At 41.7% G+C, this 15,868-nt stretch overlaps 1 protein-coding gene across 6 annotated transcripts in view; it reads right to left on the bottom strand.

Moving 5' to 3' along the window:
* Positions 1-6,482: 6,482 nt before the first annotated feature.
* GPAM (glycerol-3-phosphate acyltransferase, mitochondrial) overlaps positions 6,483-15,868 on the bottom strand; it is a 63,949-nt gene continuing 54,563 nt past the window's right edge. For all 6 annotated transcript variants that reach the window (XM_017887198.1, XM_017887197.1, XM_017887195.1 and 3 more), the window contains 5 exons: positions 14,931-15,008; positions 13,856-13,996; positions 12,460-12,649; positions 11,227-11,285; positions 6,483-10,274 (listed from right to left, as the gene is read on the bottom strand). In XM_017887198.1, coding sequence (XP_017742687.1) covers positions 10,158-10,274; positions 11,227-11,285; positions 12,460-12,649; positions 13,856-13,996; positions 14,931-15,008 — 585 coding nt within the window. In that variant the 3' untranslated portion in view covers positions 6,483-10,157. The remainder of the gene's footprint in view (positions 10,275-11,226; positions 11,286-12,459; positions 12,650-13,855; positions 13,997-14,930; positions 15,009-15,868) is intronic.

The raw sequence follows: 15,868 nt of genomic DNA, 5'->3' as shown, positions 1-15,868 counted from the left end.
AACACCCACCACAGAAAGACCCAGGAAGAGAGTGGGTACGGGAACATCCGTGGCTGTCCTCCAGGGTGGCTGAGGGGAAAGAGGTAGGGCCTACAGAATCTACTGCAAACCTCTGCCTTGAGAAAGTCCAGTTCGGCTGGGCACGGTGGCTCAAACCTGTAATCCCAGCACTTTGGGAGGCCGAGGCGGGCAGATCATGAGGTCAGGAGATCGAGACCATCCTGGCTAACACGGTGAAACCCCGTCTCTAATAAAAATTCAAAAAACATAGCCAGGCGTGGTGGCAGGCACCTGTAGTCCCAGTTACTTGGGAGGCTGAGGCAAGAGAATGGGGTGAACCCGGGAGGTGGCGCTTGCAGCGAGCAGAGATCACGCCACTGCACTCCAGCCCGGGCAACAGAGCAAGACTCCGTCTCAAAAAAAGAAGAAAGTCCAATTCCGTGACCGAAGCCCATCTTTACACCTAAATTACAGTGCAAAGCACCTCACACTGGCTCAGCAGGTTTTGCTAGACATGAGGTCAGTCATTATTATTAGCCCTAATTAACAAAAGGGAGAGATCAAGTGTGTGCCCGAAGTCACAGAACCAATTACTAACTCTACTTTGCAGACTCAGTGACTTTCATATGACTAAAGACCTTGCCAGGGGGGCTACTTTAAATAGCAAAGCATTTAATCCTTTAAAATCAGGTTGTAATTTTTAAACTTGATTTCCTTGGAGCTTTTTGGGAATTCACCTGGTGTTGGGTATCTCCTGTCTCTGTGTGCCTGGCCTGGCTACAGTAACTCCATATTCAGTATCTACGAAGTCCTAGCCCCTCACAGTGCCATGAGACACAAATGCCTGACAGTTATTCTTTCAATCTCTATATTTCACCATTATGTAAAATTATTCTCTGGGCCCTGACAAGATTTTATCTTTAATAAAACTGAATTAAAACAGCAAGCACAGACACACCATTTCAGCTGACCCTCCTGGTTCAAGAGATTAGAATAAAGAAGTGCAATGAATTGTCACGAAGAGAAAGAACTAAATGCAAGGTTGTCACCAACAAAACCTAGGTTTCATACTGACCAGAAACAATGATTGTGTTCCATTGCCCATTTTAGATATACTCTCCAAATTTAATTTCCTGCTTTGTGTCTGCAGTGAGAGGGAACTTCTATGGGGGAATGTTAAGGAGGCTAGAAGGCTCCTACAAAACAGATTGTACAAAAATTCCTGGCTGGGTGTGGTGGCTCATGCCTGTAATCCCAGCACTTTGGGAGGCCAGGGCAGCTGGATCACGAGGTCAAGAGATCGAGACCATCCTGGCCAAAATGGTGAAACCCCGTCTCTACTAAAAATACAAAAATTAGCTGGGCGTGGTGGCGGGCGCCTGTAAGCCCAACTACTCGGGAGGCTGAGGCAGGAGAATCGCTTGAACTCAGAAGGAGGAGGTTGCAGTGAGCCAAGATTGGGCCACTGCACTCCAGCCTGGCAACAGAGCAAGACTCCATCTCAAAAATAACAACAAAAAAATCCTGACCCGGAGGCAGAAAGACATTTTGTCTAAAAACAAACAAACAAACACATGAAAAAGCAGCTTAGAGTTTAGAGCCGTAAAGCATTATGTAGCTTTGGCCCTGTTAATATCATTACTGTCCCAGGACTGCAGGTTTGGAAGTGATCCATTCGGAGTCTTGGAGGGGAGAGGTCTCTCCTGACTGCAGAGGGAGGGGGCCAGGACCATAGCCTGCACAGTGAGGGCGGACAGGGTGGAACCTGTTCCCTCAGCCACAACAGACAAGTGAGTTTTCCAACCCAGTGAACACAGTGGGAGACTTCAAAGTGAACCTGACTAAAGCTCGCTTTGTGCTCAAAACACTTCCCAAATAAGTGCCATCTCCAGATTCTGTTTCAAAGTTAGTTGTTCTCTCTTCCAGACATGGACCCACCAGGGATGCTAAGTGATTCCACTGAGCATTTGTAAAACACAGTGTTGAAGATCAAGTTGGAAAACCAGCCAACCACTTGCCAACACGATGACCCTGAGAAATTACTCACATTTAGGTTACTATTAGGGTTGTTTAGGACCGTGATCAGCATGGTTTCTCTAGCATACAATAAAAATACTACCCTAGGCTAAGTTGCTGAGTGTGGCTCTGTGCCAAACAGCTTTGTAATAAGCAGTAGCGTATTCTGGCTATTTTCAACCTCAAAGACTCTCCTCCTGCTCAACTCTGTGGAAGAACAGTCTAAGAGAGCTTCTGCAAAGCCCTTTGCTCACTTTCTCTTCCCCCATCCTAAGGATGTTTTCCCAAGTACTGCTTTTCCTGTGCTTTTGTCAACTGCTCCTAGATGAAGGTTCCTTGGGTTTGCAAACTCCAGAAAGAAGCATGTCACAATGATCAAGAGAAATGTGAACTCCGTCTGACCAGTCTTCAGCAAACTACTTCACCCGAGTTTCAGTTTCATCGCTGGTAGGATGGGGCTAACAGTACCCACCCCAGAGGACTGAGATGATACATACAAAGTGCTCAGCCCAGTGCCTAACAATAGAAGCACAAGTCAGTCCTAGATATGTTTGCCACACTGTTTTGCTGGAGCCAATTAACTTCCGTCCAGTCCACATCATTATGCCATTTGCCAAGCTTCACATCAAACACATGCCTGGTTCGACTTTGCTGCAGGAAAACTGGGTCATTTTACTGACTTGTCCGTGTTCCATTTGGCTGGTGTTGACTGGACTGTGTCAAACAATGTTGCTTCTGGTCTAGATTCTATCAACTTACTGTGTGAGCACTGGTAATTTTCTCTTCTGTAAAACTTGGAGGCACAATATCCTTAATTTCCCTCTGAAGGACCCATAAGCTTCCTCAGAGCTAAACTTTCTGTCCTATGATTCTTTGACATCCTAAAAAGACTGTCTCTCTGGGGAGAGACTGCCCCTCCTGGCACTAGCCAATTCTTAGAGACAGCAAAGGACTCAGCCAGGAGCCTACTTTGATACACACGCTAATTAATCCAGAGTCATGCCTTCTCAATCTGGCCCATATACCCTGGTAAGCAGTACTCCTCTACCTAACACATCCCAGGGACTGATACCAGCAAACTAGGAACCACTCCTATAGTTTAGAGCCTAATGAAATTATCCAGACTATTCAATTGTCAATCCTAAACAGTTCACCCTGCCCTGCCCTGCCTTTCCCTCAGAAGCATCAATAAAGGCTCTGACCTAAGCCCCGCCCCTCACTCCTGTCTTCTGCCTCCTGACCACCCCTGTGTCTTTCCCACGTGGCCCTGTGTGGTGTGTCCCATGCCTCCTGCCTCTACAACCTGTGACTGTAATAAATTGTGTCTCTTCTGTGGCCACACCTGACTGGCCATCACGTGAAAGCATACAAAACACACACAGTGGTTTCACACTTGCCAGCCTACAAAACACTTCCGCCTTCATTAAACCTAATTTCACCTTCAAACATCCACTGTGCATTTGCCCCTGTGCCATATGGAGAACAACCACGTCCACAGAAGTGATGTGACCAGCTCAGAGCCTGCACGCGCACAAGCAAGCCAGCTCTCAGTCCTAGGTTTACTGACCAAGGGATCAGTTTAAAGGACTGTGTAAAGCTCACACACAGAATTCAATTCCGGCAAGCCTCCTTTTCATAGACTGAGGGCTGAGAAGCACCTCGATGCCAAACTTTGTGGTATAAGTCACCCAACTGCACAGGAGCTATGCCAGCATCTACAGAGATGGCCAGGCAGTGACAAGGTTCGAGGCAGCCATTTCCCATTGTAGAAACATCTCCAGGTACATAGAGGATTTAAGCACGGTTACCTGAAAGCCCAGTTCTGTCCCGTTTACTAGATCACTTTAATACGTCCTGGAGAAAAAGCCATTTTAGAAGGGCGTTTATCACCCATGCACTCTTCCTCATTTTTACTTCCGGAGTATACTGTGTAGAACTGTGAAATGCCAGATTTTGCCAGGGTAAAGCATCTAGAGCAAGGGTGCTCAAACTTCATGTGTATCACAATCACCTGAGGACTTGTTAAAATACATTTTGCTGGTCTCTGGGTTGGGGCTCAAAGTAGTTGCAGTTCCAACAAATTGCCCAGGTGATACTGATGCTGCTTGTCTGGTAACCACACTTGACAATCACTAGTCTAGACACAGTCACCGTATTCCATGGCTCCTTAAAATCCTCACTGTGGGCCCCACACTGTTCTACTTTTCCCTCGTAAGGTGAAGGGAGTCAGCACTCTCTTCGCCACCACGCACACCTAGCATCGTGTAATAGAAGCAGGATGTTTGCCCACCATTTCAACAATGGGGAAATAATAAAGCAGGCAAATTGGGCCTCAAACCCTCCAAAAGTAGGAGAAGAAATGGGCTTTGTGGGATTCTGTCTCCAAGAGAGATTACTTGGGGACAATCGGGCTATTTCTGAGCTCTCCCCAATAAGTGCCAAGATTGGTTCAAGAAGCAGAAGTTAGACGTTTTATAGTGCATAAACATTTCCTTACAAGTAAACTCAAAGACTGTTAAAATTCTCAGGTGATAAAAACCTGAATATATATTCTTAAGGTAGCCTCTTTCTCAATTCCAGTGGGATTCTTTGTCACTAGCAGCTGCATAGCCCAGGGATACGCAACAATATAGTCTATTATGCACACCTAGACTCTTCTAAGAGTCAAAGAGGGCATTAATAATTACAAAGAAAAAGGAGGGTATGGACATAGGATTAGCCCACCAGTAAGGAAGTAAGGAACAAGGTGAAAAGCACACTCAGGCATGCTACCTCTGCTCTTGTCTGAGGGAGTCACCTCACTTCTACTAAGTCCTGTGTGATGTTATCTCGGCCACGTAGGTTGGGAACTTTCAGCAGGTAGTTGAGGGTGTGTCCACTTGTGTTCTTTCCTTTCTGATTGTCCACCAACCTGCAAGACAAAAGAGGCAAGACGTTTTCCCAGAAGGCTAGAAATTGTGTTTGTCCAGTCATTTACTCTAATCACCTGTCATAGGTAGCCCATTGCCAGCAGCAAATGCTAGCTTGTTTTGATACACACTTTCTTTGACATGGGCACAGAAGTGAGTCAGATGTCAAAGGCTGACCCAGATGTTCTCATTGCCTAGTTAAACATCACCAGTCTTCATCAGATACTTGCCTAAAGCTCTAGTCCTGCCTAAGTCAGGTGACCAAGGTTAGCTTTCTCTCCCCTGGGGACTGCCTACTAGCTCCTCCTGGAAGGGGCACCTAGAAACTCATCCTTTCATGCTTCTTTTTCCTAGGCCAAAAGATACGAACTGACAGTTGCCAAGACAGAAATGACCTGGAAATGCAATTTACTTGATCCATACATGTTGTTGGACCATCGTGTAAAAATTAGATGCTTTCACATAAAAATAGCAAATTCCAGATTATATTGAAAAAAATTTTTTTTCAAATCAGAGGACCAGGCAACACCACCAGGACCATCTGGTAAGGGATGGGAGGCAAGGAGTTGGAGAAGAACGGAGTCGTGATGGTAGACAGGAGACAATAGGGCCATGGAAACTGAAGGGGCAAGAGAAGCCAGGTGGGCGTGTCAACACCACAAGTGCCCTTGCACATGTCAAGGAGGTATGTTGGAATTTTACTAGCTAGATGTGTTGAAGACAGCAAGGGCTTAAAAAGGAAAATAATAGGACTACAATTAGAGAGTAAACAAGAGATGAGACTTCAAAATTAACATCCACTTACCTAGTGGCTGTAAAAGTTAGAATTTAGCTACAATAAAAGGAAGGTAACCTTTGGCAGCAGCAAGAGAGTTGCTAATGCAAAGAATGAATGTGCCAGAGTAAGGGCACAGTCACGGCAATATCACAGAGGAAATCAGAAGGGTTCAAGTAGAAAGTTCAGGGAGAGAGGCTGGCTGGAGAATGGATGGGATGGTCTTGGGTGTCAGTCAGTTTGACAGCCACATCATGCATCCAAACGACATGGACGTCATCAGCAGGCACACGTTTACCACTGTTCCCAGAAGGAACACTCTGGATATCAGGCTGTATTTGAGAACTTTCAAAGAATCCACAAAATCTGTGCTCTGATAAAAGAAATAATTTTCTTGTCAAAAAAGTAAACTGATATTGTTTGAGCAACTGTGATAAACTAGTGGAGAAAACACTTTTTATAAACTTAAATATGTAAAATATAACAAAAAGCACCAAGCTTAAAGAAATATTTACAAAAACCCAAAGAATCTCTCTAGAATATGAATATTTACTAAATAAAAGGAGAGCAACAGCTAAGAAGCAGACCTACATCTCCAAATGCTTGATCAAATTTGGAAAGCTGTGGGTCAATAATAAAAGCATGTACTGTAGGTTCATACATTTATGTAAGACATCGTTAAGCATTTTAATAAGTTGCTATATAAAGTCAGAAAAGACTAATTGTTCGTATAGTGAATTATGTAGGAAACTGTCTTAAATACAAATCCAACACATCAAGAATATGTTCATTTTTTGGTTTATTAAAACAAAACTACATTTTCTGTGTTTCTTGCAATACATTAACAAGCATAAAAATCAATTCAGTATTTCCAAGTATGTTTCGCTCACAAAATCACAGTCATTTCACAGTACCTTACAGTAATTCTTTTCACAACAGTCTTAACATTTCTTTATACAACAGGCAAATAGTTTAATACCTTCCATCAAGACATTTCAGAGCTTTAGATGTTCAGAAATAAGGTCAAGAATCTCTTTCAAATGCAATCATTAGTTTGTATTAAACTAAAATGCCAGATGACAAGTCTCAGGTTTCTAAAAAGAGTTTTAAAAAATAGGTTTACAGCCCATAGTAAGTCTTATAAACCTCAACGATAGGTCCTGTCACGTCTAAACACTACAACTGTCTGTGGATAAAAATCTGCATTCAATTGTACAGTACTTTCTTCTACATCTGAATGAAAACCTTATTAACCCCAATTCATCCATGTATTCTGATACGTTCAGTGAAAAAGCCAGGATCATTGGGGCTGTTCTTTCTATCAAAGGAAAGAGCGCCGATCACCTACAATATAATTTTCTGTGCTTATTTTCTTTAGGGGAGGAAATACACATCTATTCAACGCCACACTGGATGTTACAAAATGCATGTGAATTCTGCCCCAGTGCCATGTGTTCATTACCGTTTTGTCTCCTTAAAGAACTATCTAACAGTGTTTCCCAAAATGTTCTCCAGAGGACATTAGTGAGAGGTTCACAGGTATCCCAAAGGAGAAAAAGGTCCTGATGTCAAATAGTTTGGGCAATGCTGGCTTGAACAGTTTTTCACTGCCAGATGCCAAGCCCTTACTGCGCTAAAGTGCATTGTAAGTTTCCATGTGCAAACTTAGTTCCCAGCAACACCATTTCTATAAAACACTGATGAACATCTCACAGAGCACTCATATTACATGGAGTACTATGGGAAATGCTTTTCCCGGTCCAGGTTACTGGAAATTCCACAATTTGGGTTTACATTCATTGTAATCCCAGAAATATTTTCTCCATATACCCTCATGACTTTGTGAGATTTAACAGATTTCAGAAGGAAGACTCAATGCCGTCTCAGTTAACAGTTCTACACACTTCACACTAGTTTTTGTCTTGTTTTTCACGCAATTTTAAGAGTACATAAATTCCTTCCTCTCTTCTGAATCACTTAGGACATTCTCATTTTTAAAAACAGAGAGCAGTTGCATATTGCTTAATTTTTTTTTTTTTTTTTTAACTTGACTCACAGTCTTCCCCTGAAGGGCATGCATTTCATGTTATAGAAATGCAATAGAGTAAACTGTAATAAAATTATTTACAAGCACCTAGTTTGTTTAACCTTACATGGAAGCCATCACTGTTGGAAAACAATGAGAACGTATCTTTTAGCAAAACGGTGCTATCTGGAAGCTTTATTGTGAAGACGGTTTTTTTGTTTTTTGTTTTTCGGTCATGAGGCACTGAAGAATGAGTTGTGCTGAAATTAACTCAAAGGTCAGCTTGTCTGGATGAGCATAACTTTGGTTGAGATTTTTCTCCCTTAAAAAAGATCTTCAAAGCACCAGTTAATTACAAAATGCATGCATATTTATCCTCACAGTGACTTAAGTGGTAAGAGAGCTAGCAAAATCATACATTGCATTCCTCAAAGCATCTGATCGAACTTCTAGAAAACAAACCAACCAAAAGGGAAAATAATGCAAGAGAAGCCATATTTTCTCTGCTTAGGCTGGCGAAGCAGCAGCTCTTTGCAGCAGTGACAGGCAGGGCAGAGTATCCACTGGGAAGTGAGTCCCCACCTTGAATAATGGTGAGCTTGAGTAATCCTTAATCTACAATTTAAAGGATGAAAAAAAGAGACTAGTGAAATGTTTGATTCCCCAGACAAGGAACACCCAAGACTCCCTGGGTATCCTCCAAATGTAGCCAAGAAAAGTGTTCTTCTACCCTAGTCAGTAAAATGGAATGCTAAAACGTGATTATCTCATTCAACATCAGAGCTACTACAACTGACGATGACTTAACAGTACCTCAATTTCTATAAAGAAAAAAATATATTTTAAATGCAGAACTTGAGAGGGATCACAACAGCATAGCATTATTGCTACGAGTTTCAAACATGATACTTCATACAATGTGAAATATCAATCAGCATCCCTCTCTCTCCCAAAACACACGTTACTCATGAGATACTATTAGTGTTTAAAATCCAAGCTTATAGAAGTACAAACTTAATTCTCAGTATTTTTATACTAAATTCAAAGAAACTATGTAACACTCATCTGGAAAAATTCTTAATTCCATAATACCTTAGAGATAAGCAACAGTAAACTGTTAGAAAATGTTTTAACATTACATGATATTTAAGAAATCACCTTAATTACCATAATAAACTAATAATTACGCTGCCTGTTCACAAAAGGCACCTACCAATTATGAACAGGCCATTTTTCATAATTATTTACCACTATGTGGCATAAGGGTTTAGGCATATAACCCATAAAATTTGTTAAAAGTCATGGTTTTTCCTCAAAGCTAAAAATTCATAAATGCCTCTAACCATTACCAGTCAGTAGAGCCACCACATGCATATACTGGACAGGTTGTGCACGGCACAATTCAAGTGGGCACCAGTCACCCGGACTGGGGTGCAGTACACAGTCTGTGTGCAGTACAGAAAGCCCTCATCAGTTGTGGCCAGAGCACTGTATTCTAAGAGTCTGTCAGCTCAAGCTAATCAAGTTAGGAAAGTTGCTATTTGGTTGGAGGATTTCCAAGAAACAGCTGTACCCGTGAGAAGCAGGTATTACCTGAGGGGTAGACAGGGTACAGACATAAAACAGGAAGGGTTCTAAATATTTGCTGGTCGTTTAAAACTCAATGGCACTTTTTTATATGAGCAAAAGCCTTCAACACCAGTTTTCTGGCCAAGTTTCCCTAGAATTTTGCCAGCCAAATTAACTTCCTGATGTTAATTATTTGATTACAATAGCTCAGTTCCCACCCTAAACTAATACTGTCTGTTTTCACATACCTCTTAAAACCATTTTCTATATCTGACTGCAAAGGACAGCACAGTGATACCTGGGTGTGATATATATCAGTCCATTCATTTATAAAGCACTTGGGATAAAAGGTGCTCCCATTAAGAATGTAGCTACTATTGACAAAGATAAAACTGAAAAAGAGTGAATGGATGACTCAATTATTTTTAAAGGAAGCATTAACCATTAACCAGATAATATACCAACAAATTACCCAATAGCACTAAGTATACAAGATTCAGTTCTAGAACACAGCTACATTTCTGTGTCCATCACAGTAATTAGTCCTTAAAAGCTGTACTTAAAATGTCAATCTTTAATAAACTCCAAAATAATGTATTGAGATTTCATCTTGTAGTCTACGGATTGTGAGTTGCGAATAGAGGCTGAGGTCCCCCCAAGTGTTATCTGCAGGCTGCTGTGTGGATGCAGAGCTCAGAAGATCACAGATCCATGGAGGGAGAAGGCACTTGTCTTCCAGGAGATCACTGCGGGACAGGGCAGGCCTGACCTTGCGACGGCACCTTCAACTCTCGAGCCAGAAGCTGGTACCTACAAGGGACTCATCTCATGACTTTCATTTGCCAGCGGTGCCACACGTTACCTACAGCACCACAAAACTCAGAATATATTCTAGAAGTTTTTGCCGGTTGCATTGAGGTAGAAAAGTGCTGCTCAGTTCTAAAACAGACACTCTCTTTTGTTTGGTCTCCTTGAAAACCTAAAGAAAAAGTTTAGATTAAATTAAAGGCAAAAAATAAAAAATAAAAAAAAATTCCTATCACCAACCTGACCTGTGGTTTTCTAGACCTCAGAAGGCAGTAAAGGCACACAAAACCATATCCTGGCTTTAAGTAAATGTATGCATGTGTGTGTGTATGAGGTGGGAGTTTCCAATGCAAGCAAGGTTTTCTTTTCTTTTTTTTTTTTTTTTGATGGAGTTCAACCAACATAACTATATTCTAAAATTTCAACCAATATAACTGTACTCTAAAATGACTTAGAATAAAGTCACAAATAGTCCCTCACAAAAGGCCACTAGTATCTCTATGGAACTCACATTCTCCATCAATCATGAAGGTAAAGGACACCTGAGGATACTTCTAGAAATACTTGCAAAAATACAAGAAAGTAACTAAAAATCATATGGAATAATTAAGAGCCAAGATTGTGGTCCTAATCCCAAATTCAAAAATCTGAAGTACTCCAAAATCTGAAACATTTTGAACGCCAGCATGACGCTCAAAAGACATGCTCATTAGAGCATTTTGGGTTCCGGATTAGAGATGCTCAACCTGTACGTCTAAGGCACGTATTCCAAAATCCAAAAAAATCTGAAATCCAAAACATTTCTGGTCCCAACATTTTAGATAAGGGATACTCAACCTGTAACACCTTGAAACATATTGATACCAGTTACATATAGCAGTTTGGGAATAAATGTGAAACCAGTAAAATTCCAGAACATTCAAATAAATCTACACTGATAGGTTTCACCTTCAACATAGCCCAACCCATCCTACATGGTCCATTCCCAAAAACGCCTGTATCATTAAGCTAGCAGAAACTGCTTCTCTCGGGGTCCACCCCACCACAAAGGTAGCTCAAACAGACTCGATCTAAAGAGAACAGAAGTTAAGATAGCTTTTATACCATAAATGGTGGACACCTACCCCAATATCCTTAAACATTTTCACAGCATTCTTCACAAGACAGTATGTGGCACTCTCAGCTGAAGAGAGAGAATAAAACCCTGTCAAATGGTTAGGCCCAACAAATCATGACAATCCCAATAGCCACAGTAAGAAAGTATGGGGAGCTAGGAAGAGAATAAGGGCAAGTCAGCAGACAGGGGTGGAGCCCCACGTCCACCACTGGCAACCTGTGAGTTCTCAGCTGACTTGCTGTTACACCTACTTTGTGTAAACCTACTTTGTCCTATATTGAGGTAAACAAGAATGGGGGGGGGGGGGGGAAGAAAAGAGGGTGTAGAGAGAGAAATAGGGAGAATGGAGGGAAATAGAAATACCTAAAACATCCATTGTCCAGGATTGTTGTGAGAATCAAATGAGACAGCGTATAAACATTCTTTAAGCTACCCAGTGGTACACAGATGACTGTACATCAGTGGAACCAGAGAAAACACAGGCCTCGAGGTTAGGAAACAAGATTTGTGATCCCGAGATCACCCATTAACTAGCAGTGTGACCTTGGGTATTTTCCTCAACTATAAAACGAGGTGATTAGATTAGATTCCTTCTGGCTCTGAAAAGTGATTCAAAGTAGTTTCAGCTCCAAACTACAACTGTATGAAATACTACTCCCACCCCAATCATATCTCCTAAAACAAACAAGACGGAGCGCTGGCCAAGATGTGCAGCAAGTGAAACACACACTGTTGTGGGAGTACAAGCAGGTACTGGAAACTGTTTGGTGGTATCTACTAAAGCCGAATATATCTAGAGCCTACAACCAGGCAATTCTGTTCCCATATATATGCTGTATATAGGGGCACAGATGTTCACCAAAAGACATATTCAAACATGCTCACAGCAACACTGTTCAAAGCAGTTGTGAACTGAAAACAACCCAAATATCCTTCCACAGCAGAATGAATAAAATGTGGTAAATATTTATACAATGGAACACTACACAACAAGAACAAAGGAACAAACTATATGCAACATGTATGAATCTCAAAAATAATGTTACATGAAAAAAGCCAGACGTAAGAGTGTAGAACTGTATCATTCAACTTATATAACATACCAAAGAAGATAATAGTAATACTCTACGGTGTTAGAGGTCAGGATAAGTTTGCATTTTTCCAATTTTCTACAATTAGCAAATTTCTGTAATCCAAAAAAAAAAAAGATTTTAAAAGAACAGATAGTGACTCAACATACCATATACTGCAACATTTCTTTCTGTTCTGGTTACTAGGTATTTGTGCAACTTTTGCACATATTCAGGTTCTGGAACAGGACCGCTGAAGTTGTGAACAAAGATGGCAGCAGAGCTGTAGGCCTCCAGCAAAGGCCCAAGGAGTCTCTGTAAGAAGGTGATAAACTGCTGGTGCTCCTTGGACTGGCTCACCTGAGTGTGCAAAAGCAGGAGATGAAGTCATGAGGAAGGGACAAGAGACACAAGGCAAGAGGACAGAGGACTTTCTCTGGAGAGCCAGTAACGTGAGAAGATGGCCACTCACATCAGCACTACATGAAAGCAGCCCCCTGCCCCTTATGCAGAGAATCTCTGCAGGAAACAACTGCTGGCTTTCAAACACATTCTTTATGGTAATCATTCACTTTTTTATAGTATTTGAGGTTTGTGTTCATTGAACAGCCACCTAGAAGAAATTTTCATAACTGAATGCTGTAATTATGATATGCTATCATCACTGAAAATAGCTGCTCCTAAGACTAGGCCTTCCACAGTTTGAAGTCTGGGCTCAACAGTCACTCAAATCTGCAAAACCATCAATGGGAGACCACTAAGATCATCTCATTCCTTCTTCAGCACCTATTCCCTGCCTCCCCTAAATGGCCTTTGCCCACAGTCCAGCAATGTGGGGAATGATGGCCACCATGACGGTGGTGCTTTATGGCCGAGAGGCTCTCACTGTACCTACCCAAAACACGCTGGTTTGGTGAAGCCCCTCTGCAGTGTGAAAGCAAGATCACTGCCCAATCTTAAAACTACACTAATACCACCCAAGTGAAAAAGAAGACAATTTCTAAATGTCAAAAAAGAGTAATCCACTTAGAGTATTCAGAAAAGATGGGTCATTATTACTAAGTTCTAAAATTATAAATTAGACAAAACTGACTTTTCTAAATCAGGGACTTTTTCTTAATCTAAATTTTCTCCTATAATGTTATTTGTTTTAACTGACAGCAAAGAGCTGAATACATGAAATTTTGGGAAGGACAGCAAGAGTGACTCAAAAAGAGCAACAAGGCCCATGGCAGCTCAATAGCAAAACTGCTGCCTCATGAGGGGGTGCAGGTGCAGATAAACAGGTATACACCTGTGTATTTCATAAAAGGATGGTGAAAGTCTCACCTATAACATTCATCTTCCTGACTTTTCAGACTCTCCTTTCCTTTTCTACTTAAACCGAATAATTTAAGGTATTAATTCAACTCAAACAGTTTGAGTGTCTTTACCACACAGAAGGCACCAGAGCTATTTGGGGAGTTCTTTAGATACGAAGACATCACTAGGGCTCCAGCTGATCTCATTGCAACATAAACCTCAACATATCCCTGTAATATCCACCAGAATTCTTCACCAAAGTACCTTCAGGTAGCAATCTCGCTGTTCCTCCCCAAAGTCACTGTCTTCATCTTCTTCATCACTTCTCCAAGACAAAGGTTCAGGGAGCTTCTTGTCCCACTGCTGCTCAGCAAGACTAGGACTGATATCTTCCTGGTCATCGTGCTAGGCCAAGGAGATGACGGATAGTAAATAAATATGCACTGGCACACAAACAACTGCCCAGTGGAGCCGACAAGGCAGTTCTCTTCTCTGACCCTTCCTGGCTCTTCTCTGGTTTAGCCATTCATAATGTCAATCCACTTCCCTTTCAAACTCAAACTCAGTCGGGAGACAGCAGGGGACAAAAGAAAGGGCGGGTGGGAGGGAAGAGCTACCAGAAAGATCAAATAAAAGTACCCCCACATATTCTAAATTGGTATCTGCTTTTCCAGGCCATCCCCTCTACACTAAATCTACCAAAATTAAAATAGAATCTCAAAAATGAAAACTGCAGATGTGCAAGCTACAAGCATACTGATAGGTGTAATATCTCAACTTAGCATACAAACTTCTTGGTGTCACCGAATCAAGTCAGGATATGTTTTAGATAACACAACTTACAAATAGGAACCAAAATATTAAATAATCCAAAGGACACTTATTCTCCCCATTCTTATTTTTCTCTTCTCTACATCTGAACATGACTGTATACCAAATGTAATTATTGATTTGTTTATTTATTTATTTATGAGACTGAATCTCACTCTGTCGCCCAGGCTGGAGTGCAGTGACACGATCTTGGCTCACTGAAACCTCCACCTCTCCGATTCAAGCAATTCTCATGCCTCAGCCTCCCAAGTAGCTGGGATTACAGGCGCGTGCCACCATGCCCAGCTAATTTTTGTATTTTTAGGAAAGACAGGGTTTTGCCATGTTGGCCAGGCTGGTCTCGAACTCCTGACCTCAGGTGATCCACCCACCTCCGCCTCCCAAAGTGCTGGGATTACAGGAGCATGCCACTGCGCCCGGCCAATTATTGGTTTAAATAAGTGGTAGAAAAGGGAATGAAGAGCAAGTAACTTCATACAGACAAATAAAGGAAAGCGCTTCCTCTTACCTCTGCCACTGTAAGAATGCCATACTGGATAAACTTTCCTACTGTTTCATGGCACACTTGGTAAAATGTCTGGCAGGGCTGAAAAGAAAAGTCATTTAGATGTAAATGCCACCATTTTATACTTCTTTTTTTAAAGGCAGAAAACATGGTACAAGGTAGCTGCCAAAGCCTTGCATTCTGTTACCTCCGTCACCCCACTGAGCAAGTCCTGTGATTCCCAGTGCCCATGTTCTTGATACACACACGGTCATGGACAAAGCCCAAGAAGAGACCTCTGTCACTTAACTGGCAGAGCACCCAACACTGCACCACCTGCAAGGGGTACTCCTGAGCTCAATTCTCTCCCCACACCCACAATGTGGCAAGCCCCCTGAAGACTGCTTATCAGCCCCCCACCACCTATTTCTTTTACTTTATAAGACAATTTTTCTGCAATAGTTATAATAAATACCATACACAAATGTGGTGATTGAAGAAACACAACACTGGAATAAGTAAATAAAAACCAGAGAAAAGACAAAGTCAATCTTCGAGTCTTATCGGCCCTCATCCCTCCCATCCCACCACCCACGGTTCATGCAAAACAGATTCTCCAACAGGACCACCAGGACACCTCACCCAAAGCACGGCGTGGAGGGGCGGTACTCCTAACACATGCCCTTATCTCATCAACATCTCAAGACACATTCATACAAAAGAAAATATCGGAATTCAATTAAAATATGAATTCTACATGTTGACGATTTTGAGAAGAAGGAAATCTGCTAAATACATATGTCTCATGATAAATGCCTAAGTGTTTGGGTATATAATATAAATGCTCATTAGTACTGCTGGGCTTTGTTTTCCTCATTTGTAAACTGAGAGGGGTTGAGCAGATTTTTTTTTTTTTTTGAGATGGAGTCTCGCTCTGTCACTCAGGCTGGAGAACAGTGGCG

The sequence above is a fragment of the Rhinopithecus bieti genome, unplaced genomic scaffold (assembly GCF_001698545.2).
Source record: "Rhinopithecus bieti isolate Rb0 unplaced genomic scaffold, ASM169854v2 scaffold_13348, whole genome shotgun sequence".
Taxonomy (NCBI): Eukaryota; Metazoa; Chordata; class Mammalia; order Primates; family Cercopithecidae; genus Rhinopithecus; species Rhinopithecus bieti.
Note: the sequence above shows the minus strand (reverse complement) of the source record. Positions and strands in the feature narration are given on the sequence as shown.